This window comes from Schistocerca gregaria, chromosome 2 (assembly GCF_023897955.1).
Source record: "Schistocerca gregaria isolate iqSchGreg1 chromosome 2, iqSchGreg1.2, whole genome shotgun sequence".
NCBI classification, from domain to species: Eukaryota; Metazoa; Arthropoda; class Insecta; order Orthoptera; family Acrididae; genus Schistocerca; species Schistocerca gregaria.
The window spans coordinates 638,817,965-638,835,219 of NC_064921.1; the positions used below are offsets into that span (position 1 = coordinate 638,817,965).

At 41.0% G+C, this 17,255-nt stretch overlaps 1 protein-coding gene across 1 annotated transcript in view; it reads right to left on the reverse strand.

Moving 5' to 3' along the window:
* Positions 1-17,255, reverse strand: part of LOC126334681 (esterase E4-like) — a 178,367-nt gene that overhangs the window by 60,253 nt on the left and 100,859 nt on the right. Inside the window, exons 7-9 of the mRNA XM_049997157.1 lie at positions 14,700-14,896; positions 9,812-9,977; positions 2,167-2,327 (exon numbers count right to left, since the gene is read on the reverse strand). Of these exons, the coding sequence (XP_049853114.1) occupies positions 2,167-2,327; positions 9,812-9,977; positions 14,700-14,896 (524 nt within the window). The remainder of the gene's footprint in view (positions 1-2,166; positions 2,328-9,811; positions 9,978-14,699; positions 14,897-17,255) is intronic.

Below are 17,255 nucleotides of genomic sequence, written 5' to 3' on the forward strand. Positions count from 1 at the left end.
TGGAATAGCGCCACCATGGATCTGCAGAACAGTGGCTGCCAACAAGGAGAGACTGAAAGTGGAATAGGACAGTGCCCATCCACTGCATAGACATAATCCACCACAGCAACGGCTGAGATCGCGAAAGAGCTTCCTGAGAACATCCGAGAAGCTCACCATTTCACCAGAGAAGGCAAGGCTGGAGTTATGGAAGAAGTCGACGCCTCACCTGCAGACGCCAGAAGCTGAAGAACTACCACCTGGACACAACGAGAGCTGGCTGGTGAGGAAATCTTTAAACAGATTACGATCAGGAGTTGGACGATCCAGAGACAACCTGAAGAGATGGGGCTTGATAACGGAAGATACGTCCTGTGATTGTGGACAAGAACAAACCACAAGCCACATGCTCCGGTGCCTTTTGTGCCCTACATCCTGCACGAAGATTGATCTCCTGCAAGCCACTCCAAGCCCCTTGGAGGTTGCAAAGTACTGGGCACATGTAATATAAATACAATTTTTGTGTATATACACTCCTGGAAATGGAAAAAAGAACACATTGACACCGGTGTGTCAGACCCACCATACATGCTCCGGACACTGCGAGAGGGCTGTACAAGCAATGATCACACGCACGGCACAGCGGAGACAACAGGAACCGCGGTGTTGGCCGTCGAATGGCGCTAGTTGTGCAGCATTTGTGCACCGCCGCCGTCAGTGTCAGCCAGTTTGCCGTGGCATACGGAGCTCCATCGCAGTCTTTAACACTGGTAGCATGCCGCGACAGCGTGGATGTGAACCGTATATGCAGTTGACGGACTTTGAGCGAGGGCGTATAGTGGGCATGCGGGAGGCCGGGTGGACGTACCGCCGAATTGCTCAACACGTGGGGCGTGAGGTCTCCACAGTACATCGATGTTGTCGCCAGTGGTCGGCGGAAGGTGCACGTGCCCGTCGACCTGGGACCGGACCGCAGCGACGCACGGATGTACGCCAAGACCGTAGGATCCTACGCAGTGCCGTAGGGGACCGCACAGCCACTTCCCAGCAAATTAGGGACACTGTTGCTCCTGGGGTATCGGCGAGGACCATTCGCAACCGTCTCCATGAAGCTGGGCTACGATCCCGCACACCGTTAGGCCGTCTTCCGCTCACGCCCCAACATCGTGCAGCCCGCCTTCAGTGGTGTCGCGACAGGCGTGAATGGAGGGACGAATGGAGACGTGTCGTCTTCAGCGATGAGAGTCGCTTCTGCCTTGGTGCCAATGATGGTCGTATGCGTGTTTGGCGCCGTGCAGGTGAGCGCCACAATCAGGACTGCATACGACCGAGGCACACAGGGCCAACACCCGGCATCATAGTGTGGGGAGCGATCTCCTACACTGGCCGTACACCTCTGGTGATGGTCGAGGGGACACTGAATAGTGCACGGTACATCCAAATCGTCATCGAACCCATCGTTCTACCATTCCTAGACCGGCAAGGGAACTTGCTGTTCCAACAGGACAATGCACTTCCGCATGTATCCCGTGCCACCCAACGTGCTCTAGAAGGTGTAAGTCAACTACCCTCGCCTGCAAGATCTCCGGATCTGTCCCCCATTGAGCATGTTTGGGACTGGATGAAGCGTCGTCTCACGCGGTCTGCACGTCCAGCACGAACGCTGGTCCAACTGAGGCGCCAGGTGGAAATGGCATGGCAAGCCGTTCCACAGGACTACATCCAGCATCTCTACGATCGTCTCCATGGGAGAATAGCAGCCTGCATTGCTGCGAAAGGTGGATATACACTGTACTAGTGCCGACATTGTGCATTCTCTGTTGCCTGTGTCTATATGCCTGTGGTTCTGTCAGTGTGATCATGTGATGTATCTGAGCCCAGGAATGTGTCAATAAAGTTTCCCCTTCCTGTGACAATGAATTCACGGTGTTCTTATTTCAATTTCCAGGAGTGTATTTATTAATGTGTGTGGCAACTGTAAATTTGTATGCTTCTGATTCGAGAATAAAAATCAATATTAGGGGATTGGTGAGAGGTTGTTCTACTCGTAACATCCGCTCCAGATTAGCAGTATGTTCCCTAATGGTTCCGACATTTCAGCAGTTCTCGCCTCACAAGTGGGGAACAGTGCTATAATGGCTCAGGTGCGAGAAGACTGAAGGCGCAGGTGGCAAGCAGTGTACCCACGTTGAGTACGTCCTCGGTAGCGGCGCTGCCGATGGAGTCGTCGCCGAAGTAGAAGGAGCGAACCACCGGTGCCGCGCGCAGCCAGGTGGTCTCGGAGGCGCGACGTAGCGCGGGCTGCACCAGCTGCAGGAAGTTGTCTTGCAGTGCTGCCAGCCTGGCCACTGCAAGCCAAAGATGGAACACTGCAGACAAATGCTCCCGCCTCGCAGCGCCACAGCAGTTACCTAAAAACTCGACATAAACTCTTACTTGCAAGACAGACAGGACACAACTGCATCCATGCTTCACTAGCCACTTTACGATGTGTGGCGGAGAGTACCTGCCTACTCCAGTCACGAATGATCTGCCGGAAGGAAGAGTGTTGGTAGACCTCCGTGTGACTTCGAATCTGTCTAATTTTATCTGTATGGTCTTTTTGAGAGGTATAGCAGGAACAATACATTGCTTGACTCTTCTAGAAAGGCATGCTCTCGGGACTTTAAGAATAAGCTTTACCGTAATGCAGAATGCCCCTTTTACAGTGGCTGGCACTGGAGTTGACTGAATATTTGTGTGATGCTTTCATGCTTGCTAAATAAACCTGTAACGAAACGCGTTGCTCTTCTTTGGATCTGCTTTATTTCCACTGTCAGTCCTATCTAGTATGTATCCCACAGCAATATATAAATATCGGTCAGACGATGGTTTTATAGGCCATCTCATCTGGAGTGGACTACACTTCCTGAGGATTCATCCAATGAATCTGTCTGACATACGCCTTACTTGCGATTAGTTTTATGCGGCCCTTCCAACTCATATCACTTCCAGTGACTGTTCTTTAATCGTGGAATCATACAATAACGGATATTTCTGCCTGATACGTTAAATTTCTACCAGTACCTGCACCAAGCGTCGACCCTCTGCAGGTCTTCCTGCATTTCGATATAATTTTCCGGCACTGCGTTTTCTCTGTACATAAGAGCATCGTCTTTGGAAAGTCTCGTGTAACTTCCAAAGTTATTTCTACGACACTTGTAGAGGCCTATATTGTGAAAATTAATGGTCCTGTATCAATCCCTTGGAACTGTTCAGAGTTACTTTAATGTCTGTTTGCTAGAAACTCTTAATTCCAATTGCACAGACGGTTTGATATTCTGCGCACTCGTAAATTGGCATTTGACGGTAGTGCGGAATTGTATCGAACACCTTCTGCTTGTCAAGGAACTAGGCTTCAACGTGGATGAAGTTGTCTGCTGCTTTATGGATCTCGTGGACAAATAGAGCGAGCTGCATTTCATTGATCGTTGTTACCGCAACCCGTGTTCGCGCCTACAGAGGAGATTTTCGTTCTTCAGATATGCTGTAGTACGGGAGCATAAAACACGTTCCAAAATTGTAGATCCGATATATGTCAAAGAGATAAGTCCTATAGTTTTAAGAATTAAATCTCTAATTGCGATTATGGTTCTGCATCAGCTGTAGAATGTTTCAGAACAATTATAAATATGTACCGACGATGACTAGAACCCAGATTTCTCGCTTGTCACGAGCGGTCGCCTGAACAACTCCGACTGTCCGAGCATGCTTCTAGGAGCGGCCCACATCTCCATTTGTCCTGCTGTCTACTCGCCTTTGTGCTCCCACTACATTTACCGTGCTTCCAGCACAGGATAAGACGCTATTCTCTCTCGTCATTGCCTTGCTATAGCACAAGGGCAAATTGACATTTGAGCCGTTTCTTGAAGCATGCTCGGATAGCTGATGTGGTTAAGATAAAAATGGCGGGGGCATTAGCTCCCCTTTTTCTTGTAGTTTAAGGTAATTTCATGAATGCGAGGATAAAAAGTGTTTCTAAGGCAACCACTCGTGACAAGCAGGAAATACGGGTTCGATTCCTGGTCGGGCACAAATTCAGTTATTGCAAAATATTCTACAGCTGATGCGGAACCATAATCGCAGTTTGCGAGTTCACTGTTTACTGACTGCGGCTGCTGATCATCAACGCAGGCTTTCAGACGCTGCACTGCAGTCCTCTAGTTACGATTGTTCTGCAGCTGTACTTGGAGATAGCGCGTGGGAAAATGACTCCTTCTATGAACTGAGGTAAAACAAACCTGCGACGCTCGCACTACTCTTATTTGTGCACCCTCGCTGTTATCTGGCAATGAAACGTGACAAAAAACCCACACGCCTGCGGCTTGTGAAACAGTTAAAATGTTAGTCTTTTTGGTGTGCATACTTCAGTTAATCCTGCAGTCCTTTCTTTCCAAGCGACGGCTAGCTCGGTACGTTCACACACAAGATGAAATTCTCGTATGAATTCAAATACATTACAACTGATATCTTCGCTGGAATGTATTACTTGCATATGGCTTTGTAAACAGAGTTGGTCGTCAGAGTTCCAAAGAAACTGTTTCTACAGAACATGTCAAAATGAGCTAGTCACGTCTACGAAACTCGCGTGCCGAAACTGATGTTAGCCTCAAAATTTATTTATTTATTTTTATTTATTTATTTATTTATTTATTTATTTATTTAACCTGGAAAATTTAGTACCAATTTTTAACAAGTATTCGAAATCTTTACAATAATCACGAAACTTTTTTTCTTGTGATGTTCATACTGGAGACTGTATACAGAATTACGCTTCACAAGATAGATGACTGAAAAAACCATGTTAAACACAACTACACCACAGGATTCCCAAAGCACTGTCATTCAGATGTGGTCTGTTACAAACGTAGTACCTACACATAGGTACCTGCACAAAGTTATCGTCGTAATTGTGGCCATCTAACTTATGAGGTTCCATAATTTATTAAAGAACTGCACATTTTTAGTAGTTAGTGTCATAGTTTGTCAATTATTTATCGAAAAGATGTAATACTAAAATAGTTAACAGTAAAAATTGTCCTTCAGGTCTAGAGAAATTCCGTTAACTCGCTTGACTGACCCGCACTCACGTTGATGCTCATAAACTTGTATGTATATACTTTAAGATAAACTAATCCTTGACAACGCTATCCAACAGCTTTATTCGATCTATGGACTTATCTAGAAACTAGAGCTTTTGAATAAAAATTTCACTTAAAGAAAGACATAGTAGTACGCCGTTTTACAATAAAAGATAATATTTTGGGGTTCTTAGTTGTGAGAGAGCACTGACCTTGCAGTCTGCTAGCGGAGTAAATAGTTCAACAGCTGATACAATAATATTTTAATAACTTTGTGGTAGCGATGTTACTTGACCACTGATCTATATTTTTATGACTCTGAGATGTGTATGGAACCTTTGATACCGCATAACAATCTTTTTGGATGTGAAGGAATGATTAACACTGGTAATACGAGACACCAAGTTCTGCATTAACCAATACTGGAACAGAAGACTGAATGAGTGTACTGATATTAGGGTTTTTCTGAGGGTAATTCACCTCTAAAGATTATTTATTTACACAAGACAGTGCTGTGGACACCAACACATTACTACAAAGCTCATGAAGGTTTTCTTTTATAGCAGACAGAGGGCAAAGTTATATATTAATCGCTAACTTTTTAAGATTTGATTGACAGACTTTGTGTACCGAGTGCAGTGGAAGGCGCATTGCATCACTGTTAGTGGTATGGTTATGGGCAATCTGGACCTCAGTTCAAGCTTCCACCACTAGTTGGTGCTGCAGAAGTGATTCTGCAGCCATGTGACATCATAGAACCAGACCGCCTCCTCTCCCTTTCCCCTCCCTCTTTCCTTGCATAATCCCCTTTCACCACCAATACCCAGCCGATGGAAAACTTAAAAAAATAAAAAAATAAAAAGAACGCAAATGTTTGAGACCGTGGAACTAGCCCAGTTGTGGTTTGCAACCTCTTCCCCCCTCTTCTCCTCCTCCACTCTCCCGCCAATCTCAATGTAGTCTTAATATGAGAGAACGCAATCAGAACTTAGTTTCAATAAATAAATAAAATAAATTAAAAAGTACAACCTGAACATTGTTCCTCTCTTACAGAGTAATTCAGGAATTGTAAATTTGTAAATGGTAAGCTCTGTTTTCTTTCGTGCCTACACACACACACACACACACACACACACACACACACACACACACACACACACACACACACACTCACTTAAGAAATGCCTGAATTGCAAAAAATGACGGTAAAAACATTGTCAGCTGTGTTCATTACTGAATATAAAAAGTGCTTTATGTGCTGGCTCACAAATTGCATCTGCAATTTCATTGGAAGAAATATATAATTCGCTACGGAATATTAGAATGAGTATACGACATAGTCTCCATTAATGGTTGAAAACCAATATCTGCTTATCCAAAGAAACTAACAAAATACTAATGCGTAGCAATCGAACATGAGTTTTCTTTGAATAATATTCCCTAAAAATTCAAAAATGCGAAATAATAACAAACGATGCTTTTCTGCTCCAGTTGCTTGGTTTCACCATCAGATGGTTGCAATGGTAAAACGTTAAAAGTTCAATTGCTGTACCATAGTGAAAGACACAACAGAGGCTCCAGTTAATTATTTACCACATCTATGATGCTTGTTAAATGTCACAATAGTCCAAAAGCCTGCAAACATGGATCAACAACTCAAAAAAGTGCATTGTTTAAGTCGAATATCACAATGCCAAGTCAAGTATAATGATGTTTAATTCAAGTATTATGACGTTATCTTCCACACATATTCGGGAAATTGGTTTCTGAAACATGACTGAACTCTGAAGTATACAATTTCAGTATCTGAACGTACATGGTTTAAGTAAAATAACAGAGTTTACATTTAAAGTTTGGTCTAAAAGATCGAAACTATCCAGACCGTGGTAAAATACTTGGAAAACACAAACAAATAGGCTTTCTTAACGTAATTATTTAGGCATATTCAAGGTGTAACAACCCGTTTTTCACCACCAATTACGGAAGGGCCAAGCTAATGTATCACTACGACAAGATAATCTATGATACTGATCGACAGTTATTACAAATGACTGACTTAGTCAAGGTTAAGTATGAAACAAACTACTGCAATCTGAAGTATTGCTCTCCAAACCGTTTACGAATCAGTCTCTCTTAAAAATTTACGGATTCTGTTCCCTGTAAGCAACACCAGCATAGAAATAAAATATTATACGTAAAACACCACACTCTCGCAGACTACAGCAAAATGCGATTTCGGGAGGAATGTAGACAGGGTTTTATTGTCAAATATACTTAAAATTGGTGAGTGACTGCTTCGTTTATATACACACAACCAAAAATGGTTACAGAGTGTAACATTTCCAAGGGTCAATATGGAGAAAGTAAATCCTTTGATAAAATTATTTGTGATTTATGGAGTACAAACAGATATACAAATGCACACACACACACATACACACACACACACCACATTGTGTGTCTTACGCATTAAAATACACACAGCTTTTATCCTTGCTATAATATGCAAGTATAAGGACGAATTTCTACGAAAATTCGACCAAAGTAAATGAATATTGTTTTCGAAATATGTAAGATTTTGCACATTTTGTAAGTATAATGGACAATGAAATTAAATATTTTCCACATCTGAACCTTCTGCATTACTTATTGAGATGCGTGCATTTTGCACATTGACGTAACTGGTAAAAACTTCAGGCTAAGCACCACTCATTAATGACAAAGGTTTTGGTGCTGCACCACATTTTCCAAACTGTATCATCCTTACATAACTTATTAAATTGCACCCAGCTCACTTTCCAGCACTACTTAATTAAGTTATAGGTAATTAGATCTTTGCATCAGATATTAAATTTATCTAAATACATAGAAGTTGATCACGCATGAGCACTGCTGCAAATCCAACTTAAAGGTTAAGCCTCGAGGGGGTACTCTTATGTATAAAGTGTGCCAACCACAACTAAGAGTTTTGTACCATTCCATTGTTGCTTTAGGGTTATAAGTCCATAGCTATTCCTTCGTTACTTTTTTAGTTAACACAGTGATAAGTTGTGTTATCATGTGTCAAAGCGAGCAGCAGTACAATAAAATAAGCAGCGAGCTATGCGAAAAAGAAATTACGAATCAAGGAACATAAAGACCCAGATTACGAATGTATTCTCCATCCCTCTTTCCCTCTCTGCGTGCGTGCGTGCGTGTGTATTGCCCTTGGAAATGTTACATCTGTCATTGTCTTTGGTCATGTTATGTATTTTATAGTGATTCATTATCTTCGCTCTTCCTAAATTCATGGCAAAAAATGGGATGTTACTTGTAGAGTAAACATAATTAATTACATTCAGAATGCCTATTTGTTTGTGTGTTTGCTTAGTATTTTATCCTGGTCAGGCTAGTTGCGATTTTTTTGGCTTGACTTTAAATGTCATCTGTCTGTTACTTTTCTTAAACCATATGTGCTTAGGCATACTTTACAGGTCACAGAGATGTTTTAGACATTAATTTGACGAATGTGTGTGTAAAATAACATTGTGATACTCGATGTAAACATTGCAGACTTTTAGAATATTGTGATATTAGACAAGACTCATATATGTGGTAAATAATTAATTTGAGCCTATGTTGTGACCCAAACTGTGACACACCAATTGCAGTTTGAACATTTTACCAGTGCAGCCATCTGTTGGTGAAGACGAGCAACATGAACATAAAACTAACAGCTAATTTCATTTCGAATTTTCGAAGTTCTGCAGAATATTATGTAAAGTGAAATTCATGTTTAGTTACTAATGGATTAGTAATTTGTTAATTACACTGGATAAGCAAATACTGGTTTTTAACGAATTATGGAGAGGATGTCGTACACTCGTTCTAATACTTCATTAAAAAATTGCATATTTCTTCCAACTAAACCTGCAGATGCAACTGGTGAGCCAGTCGATAGACGATCTTTTATAGGAAATAATGAAATGAGAACATCTTCGCCATAGTTTTACAAAATCCATGTATTTTTTTAAAGTGTCTGTGAATGTGTAAACAAAATTCCACACAGTATTACCCAGATTACTTTGTAAGAGAGATATCCTGTGCAAGGCATACATTTTATTTATTTTATTAATTTATTGAAACTAAAACCTTAGTGAGTTACTTCATTTTAATACTGTGCTGAGTTTAGCTGGAGAATGTTGGGCAGCGTGAGGGTAGGAGTTCAAAACTACATCTGGGACGGCTGTACTATCTTAAACCCTTTTGTAATTTTTGTCATATACTGTGAAGTGTGGTGACAGAGCAAGGGAGAGGCAAGTGAGGGGAGGGGAAGGGTAAGGCAAGGGGGAGGGGAGAGGATGAGAAGGGGAAAGGATGGGGTGGGTAGAAAGGGGAGTGGGGAGCAGCATATTTGGATTATGTACACGACTGCAGCTCCATGACTGCAGAGCCATATAGTGGAGAAAACTTAACTACGCACCAGAACACTTACAGTACTGTTACTATTTTTTTCACTGTGCTATCCCATTTATGGAAACTAAGTAACAGGAACTACTGGAGGTATGTGTCTGTGTATGCTTGAATCTATAGCCTCTGTACAACTTGGAAACTGGAAGTGAAGATATCTTGGCTGACATGAAAAAAGTGTAGTTCATGTGTGATAACGATTCTTTTGTTCTCTGGCCTTCTGGGCAGTCCCAGAGCTGTAGCAGCAGTAGTGGGCTGCTTACCTTTCAGCAGCTGCTTCCCCTCAGCTGATGTGCTGCCTGTGAGGAAGGGCACAGCGTTAGGGAGACCGTGTTCCAGCACTGACCATGGCGTGTCCATCATGAAGGCTCCTGAGGATGCTGGTTCGATACTTGGCACAAACAATTGGATCACATCTGGGTACCATTCCTGCGAAAATGACTCAGGATAATCGGGTGGCTCAGTTACAGCTATTCTGCAGTGTTAATGTTGAAAAGCCTAGTTAAGTTTGCATGGTTATCATAGATTTCCAGTTGCAATGTCCTCCCTAATGTTTTAATTTTTCTTACACATGAATAATTATTATTGTTTCGAAGCTGATGCTCGGTGAAACACTCATGAGCAATTGAAAGACGAGACAGCTAGTACTATCCAGCATTTACTACGTCCTGATGAAGATGGCCAAGATGTGTGTTGATGGCAACTGACGTCTATTCGATATGACTGAGGCCAGGTGACCCCAAGGTATAGATCACTTGTGGGATACTACAGGCAAGCAGACGAGTAGACAGAATCAGGCAGTAGGTTCCTGTATCAGTCACGATGAGAGATCATGACAGATGCACCACGGTTCTGTGACCTCACCTGTATAGTTTATCAATCCTGAGTGAGTGCTCCCTAGTTCTGGATCGACTGAAGCTAATGGAAGCGGGCTGACTCTGTGCCACGAGTGTTTTGTATCTAGTCGCTGCCAACACTGGCGACCTAACCTGCTGTTACCAAGTGATTGTCGTGTTGTGCCATGATAAACTAGTAAGCACATGTGTAGTGTCAGAATTGCTTGAGGAAATGGCAAGTTGTTCGACCTGCCTGAGGCTGCCAGTACATAGAGCTTTCTTCGTTTGCTCCCGCCCCCCCCCCCCCCCCCCGTCCCCCACTTTGACGAATTTGGTGCAGACATTTAAAACATATATAGCTATCCTTCATGTGAGCAGTCCCCTATTACCTGATTGAATGGGTGCCTTGATGAGCAGTGGGATGCATCACTGCATATGGTTTTGGCTGTATTCCTACTCTGTGGTCGACATTTAACACTCTTATCCTTTCTCTTTTGCCTGTATCGCTTACATACATGAGGTTGGCATCGTTATTATCAGATGTGACATTTTACAGGACGCCTGGACGCCCTTCCTGTTGCAACCCCTTTGGAATGATTTATAAAAGTTTCTATTCATCTAATGAGATGTGGGAAAGCGCCTGAAAACCACATCCAGGCTAGTCGGCACACTGGCCCTCGTTAAACTGCCGAGTGGATTCGATCCGGAGCCAGAGTGCCTGCGCGAATGCTGGAAGCAGGATGTTAACGTCCAGGCGGTGTTGCAATTTATCACTGATTTTCTTCCATGGACCGAGCGTCCAATGGTTGTATTTACTGTCATCATTCAAGGAGGTTTTAATAATCCAACATTCAATTTTGTAAATGGTGGGTATGTTAGTACCTCCTTTCCCTACAATATTCTGTAGCCGTCTCGATTCTTCGTACCAACACAAGATTTTCTCGATTGTGCAGCCCGGAAGTCTTCCCGCAATATATCCTACATTCAGATACCCCCAAGCCTGAACTTCGCTAGCTCCTGTCCTTCGTCTGCCTATCCCCTTCCCTGATCTCGTTCAAGCACTCGCCAACCTTCTATTCTCCCAGTGTACCCACTAAACATTTCTCCCTTGTTTACTTCTCTCCTTTCGCGCTACCCTTCTCCGCGCCCCTCCCCAAACCTCCCTATTACGCTTAGCAGCTCTACCCTGTCTCCACCACATCCCTGCATACTGTCTCTCACCCTCTCCGCTGGAGATGGCCAAACTCGTTTATCTTTAAGAACTAGTTCAATGTTGACCGCTCCTTTTTGCGAACAGCCCCTTTTTATTCGTTCACCGTTCCTTTCTTTGTGTGTATACGGATTTTAGACAAATTTCCAGAAAAATATCAGGTATGCATAAGTATTACTTCTGCATGATAAACTCATTGATTACCTAATGTAGACATGTTGTTCACTTCGATTTCCTTAACTGAATGTGTTCTCAGAACGCATCACATTAGTCGGTTGATGTGACGGGCGAGTGACCTCGAGATAGACAGAGAGAGCCCAGAACAAACTGAATGGAAACTGTTTACGCCCCAGCGTGGGCAACCAAGATCGACATCCACTTTCGAGGGGAGCTTATAGTGGTAACAGTACAATGCCTTGGTTTTCATTTCGTTTATTGAAAATTACATGTATGAATGTGGCCAGTACTAACATGAAATAACTGGAAAATTAGGAGTTGTCGTTTACAAGTTGCCGGTGTATAAATTAACTACGCATCAATGTGTCATAAAGTGTGAAAATTTAGTTGAAAAAGTAATGACTTCTAACGTAGGAGCTAAGAAAGTGCCTACTAAAATTAGGTTTGTATCAGCAACGGCAGCAACTGCATCAGTATGCTGTGAAATCGTCGAAACTTCATCAGCTTTTTGAGAAAGTGAACCTTTAAGTCAGCACAGGAAACCATAAACAGACGAGAGTGAAACGAATATGAGAAACAACAGAGCAACAAATTACCTATTAATGTACTTAAAAGATATTTTTACGCGTAAATGAATTTGAAAATAAAAGAAAAGAAAAATGCGTACTATTTCAAAGACGATAATTTTAAGCATACTTATGTCGTTTAACTTGATACGACAAAGAGTAGGAAAAAAAGTGTCCATGAAACTCGTACTGAATAGCTTTTTTGTTAAATCATTTGTATCTGTCACAACGGCATGAAATACGGGCCCCTTTACAGATGCGTTTTTTTGATTAAAAACACTTTGAAAAGAAAAAAAAAGATATCTTGTATTTACCTTGCGGGCATAAGATATATGAGACGATTGTGCTGATAGTTTTTGGATTAACAACGAATTACTTCCTCGAAAAACCGCTTCATGGAGTGTTTTTCCGTGCTTCAAAGAGATGTTTCATGTAAGATGGATGGCAAGAACCATTTATGTGTTGACTAAGTTTCTTTGACGAAGCTGATTAGCGACTATAAGAACAGACTGCAATTTGTTCTTTTTTGTATCTTCCTTAGCACTATGTATGTCCAAGTTCGTACTGAGATTTCAGAATTCATTCAAAACTTTTTGCATATGACAGGTTATCGATAGTGCTGTACTGAAATATCGTTTATGGCCCTTGTTCCTTGTTCTGTCGTCTTAATCTTCTAAATCAAAAATTTAAACAGTCATTACAACGAATCGTGAAGCAGAACCAACAGAGGATGCTACCTAAGCGTACAAAAATGAATCTACAAATAGCAAAAACTATGATTAAGGGATCAGACTATTTCTAATAAAACAAAAGTATATTTGCACATTTTGATTTGAGTAGTAGGTTCCTTATGGCAGATTTTTCACAGTGACGTAAATGAAGTTGTCAACACTCTACACCTAGTTTCCAAACTAATAGACAGGCATCAATTTCATGGAACACAAAAAAGAAAATAAAGAACAGAAGCTACGATTTTTAAAATTAAACATTTTTAAATATGTGAATATAAGAAACGTCCGTTTAATTTATTTTTTTAGTTCTATTGTGTTTCGTGGTGAGAAGAATACCGAAGAACCCTCCTGAATATAGATGCAAAGGCCTTTTACATTAGTTTGGACTATGATATAGCCAGCCTCGCCTATTGATGTGAGGCTGAATTGAATGAAAATTTCAGTTTCTTGTGGAGTTATCCTAGTTCAACCAAGACAGAGCTTGAAAAGAGATCTAAAAGATAGTTTGAAATGAATATCACGGATGTGTCAGCTTATATAGTACAAGAAATGAATGCTTTGAAAGCAATTCAAGATGCTGTCTTCGATGACTGTTTTACTCCATTTCAGCTCCTAAGGACAATTATTCAGTAAAAATTGAGCGACGTTTTCGAGAAATCCAGCCGTTATAAGAATATGTGTGGCTGAAGCCGAAAATCGTGTTACACACAGAGAACAATAAAAAGTTTTCTACGCATCACAGTGACGCAACATAGTTCGTTAGATTTTGGACTAATTGCTATGGAATCGATTTTGGCTCCTTGGTTAAAATTCAGTAATATAAATTACACATTTGTCAGCAAAAAAGCAATGATAACTTATTGTTAATTTAACGGTCTGTTATTTATGTAGCTCTGTTACATTCACTTATAATACTTTACAACGATATGTTGTGTCTAACAATGCACGGGATACCACGGAATGTTGTGTAGGCCCTACATCCCACAAGCTTTTCTAAATAGTGGGTTTAATCAGTTAACAGGTATTTTTATTCTGAAATGATGAACTATTTAATTAAACAGAACTTAATTTGACTAAAACCATTTACAGTGCTTCAAAAAAAATTAACAGTTGTATGTATTACTTTTTTTTTGTCAAGTCTGACGGCTCACCAGACCTATTCGATGGCGCATCGTAGTTCTCCTACCGTCGTGAAGTATGCATACATATTTGAGAAACGGAATGACTGAGCTTGTGTGAACGTTCATGGTACCCAGTGCTCTGCCATCTAGCAAGCATCCAAGATGACGGGTTCCAAAATAGGCCCCATGTTGGTAACATAGCTTCACAGCTCTTCCATTTCAGTCCACTTGGCTTTCAATTTCTGTTTATCCACATTGTTTTTGATAGCAGTTTCACGAAAATGACACACCCAGTTTATCAGAAGTTGTAGTAATAATGACCTTACAGCCAATAGATGCTGTTTATTAACATTAGGCCTAAATACCCTGACGTAAGTGCTACAATCATTGTACGGCCTCTGAGAACATTAGAACATTCCCGACGGAGGAGCTGAAGGCACTTGCAGTTAGTGTATGGGATAATAGCAGGAATAGTAATGCCGCATTGAAGCTCCCAGTTGCAGACAGTACCTGGTACGCCTCTGGCAGTCTAGCGACCAGATCACCGGCTGAGAGCGTCCGCAAATCCTCGGCCACGTGGCTGTAGTTCCAGGAGCTGTCAATAGCTAAAGCCTCGCTGAAGATCATAGCAGCATGCCGGGGAGAGTGGTTGAAGGCCCAAGGGTTCAGCGGAGAGCCGCCCATGGCGATGGCTCTGCTAAACAAGCCTGTTTGTGCAAACAAACACATAAACTTAGCGCTGTTAGACAGAAGAATAATAGCTTCTGAAATTCCGACAGCAGTTCAAGAATATGCCTAAAAAACGTGGCACGCGCCTACTTCTGGAACATAATTTTGCGTACCGCTTCAAAATCATAAAGATGTGAACATGCAGAGACCAGGAGGATGCAGATGCAGAAAAGACATTCTCTACTTTTCTAAATTTGTGGAAAAAATCAAGGAAAACATAATTAATTTTCTGTATTTTTGAACGCTGCTGTCTTATTATTGTACAAGTTTCCAAAGATGTAAATTTCATCAAGTCAGTTAGTCAAAGTATTGAAGTTTGGATAACGCTTTTATTGTGACACAAATATGAATATCAGTGTTTTAAAGCAAATTTGAAAAGATAAGGTTAAAATTTTTCTGGTCATACTACACTTTTATTACATTGTTTCAGTAGGATACACACTTCTGTATTACATCCAGAATGTAAACAATGAATTTTGAAGGCTCATTCATTAAATCACATGTATGCACAGTAACATCATCGTCTTCAATTTCATTTCCAGTCCAGGCTGCATCTATTACACATTTGTAAAAACCTAAAGGCTTATCATTCTCCAGTTTCATTTCATCCATAATAACTAATGTTTTTAGAAAATAAACATGTTTCGTTAACGATTTAAATAATAAAATTACTACACAACTTGCGCTTTTTCATGGAGAGCACAACGCATTTCAGTAATTATTCCCATTTTTAAGTACTGTGTGGCCTACATAGTGTTTAAATATGATTTCTATGCATGCGTTGTTGTCCGTCCTTTTAATGGCAGTCGCCCTTTTATGTCATCATTAAAAATGGGAAAACTAGAAAATATATTACGCTGAAAAACTAAATAGTGAAGTTAAAGGAGAGCATCTTTTGCTATTCACTTATAGATATTGTACCAACTACACCACGTATACATTCTAGGACACGAAACTCACCTTTGATGTTGTTTGCTTACTTAAAGTGATATTATCGCAATATCTTTATAGTAGGTTATAGGGAATCTTTGTTAGAAGCTGATTTATCTACTTCCACGTTGCATTCACACTCTACAATGGAATATGAATTTCCTCGTAGAGAGTAGGCTTTCAACTCTTTGTGCCACATACTGGAGTTTCTTCCCTTTCCATTCGCGAACGGAACAAGGTCAGGTGACTGATTAAATGTTTATGTGTAACATTAGGCTAAACTTTTCCTCAAAGTCGATACGAGAGCGATACGTTTGGGAGCTGTAGTGCGTTGCTAGATGCCCCACTTAATATTTAACAGTTGAAATTTTGTAAGCTGCGTTTCGTGGGTTAGCAGGCTTTTTCTGGCATCTATAGATGAAAATCATAGTTCCACGATAGCTGCTCTTGAAATAGGTCCATAAACTCTTTGCAAGCATAGCGTGCAAGCTCTTTTCTAAGTGGACAAGGTCTAGTGTTCTTTTACCTTGGAACATTTCTTCATTCGCTCTTTCAACTGAAGACGTATAGAAGGTTCCGATACGACGTCGAGATTATATTTTTTATTTATAATTCAACTGAAGATGTATAGAAGGTTCCCATACGACGTCGAGATTATATTTTTTATTTATAATGTCCCTGAAATGCCTCTGTTTGACTTTCAGATTTCCTGAAGCTACAGAACAATACATTATTCACAACTTGCGTTTAATAAATGCAGACCGAGCAAGTGACGCATTGGCTGGACACTGGACTCATATTCCAAAGCAAGACGTTTAAATTCCCCTTCCAGTCATTCAGATTTGTCTTTTTCGTGGGTTCCCCTAATTTCCAAAAACAAACTTGAGGGTGATTCTTTTAGTAAGAAAATTATTCTCCGATTATTAGTCGTCAACTAGACACTAAACCCTAACGCTCGTTTCTTCCTTTTAGTAATAACAGCAAGATTGCAACGCGTTCAGGAAGCTACCGCACGTTTATGTGGCTCACTACAAGGGAATGAAATTAAAGATTACATCAGTTTATAGTCTTCTCTCCTTTCGTCAACACTACGCATTTTATTTGAAATTTACCCACTCTCACTAAATTTACTGTGATTTAAGTGCAAACGAAGGGAGCTCGTTTAGCGAATAGCTAAATAGGTAGAAAGAAGAGAACAGGAACTAACGTGCTGGTATGAATATTGAACATCTCCGTCATTAATATCGAAATAATCACCGAGCAGTTGTCTAAAAGAAATTTTATTTCCTTGCCGTTTTCAGGCACCAAATGCCTTCCGTCAGAAGGCTATAACCATCACATTATCTGCGAGTGTCAACAGTAAGATGCATGCAGAATATTACTGTGGTCATGTGGTTCATATTCCTG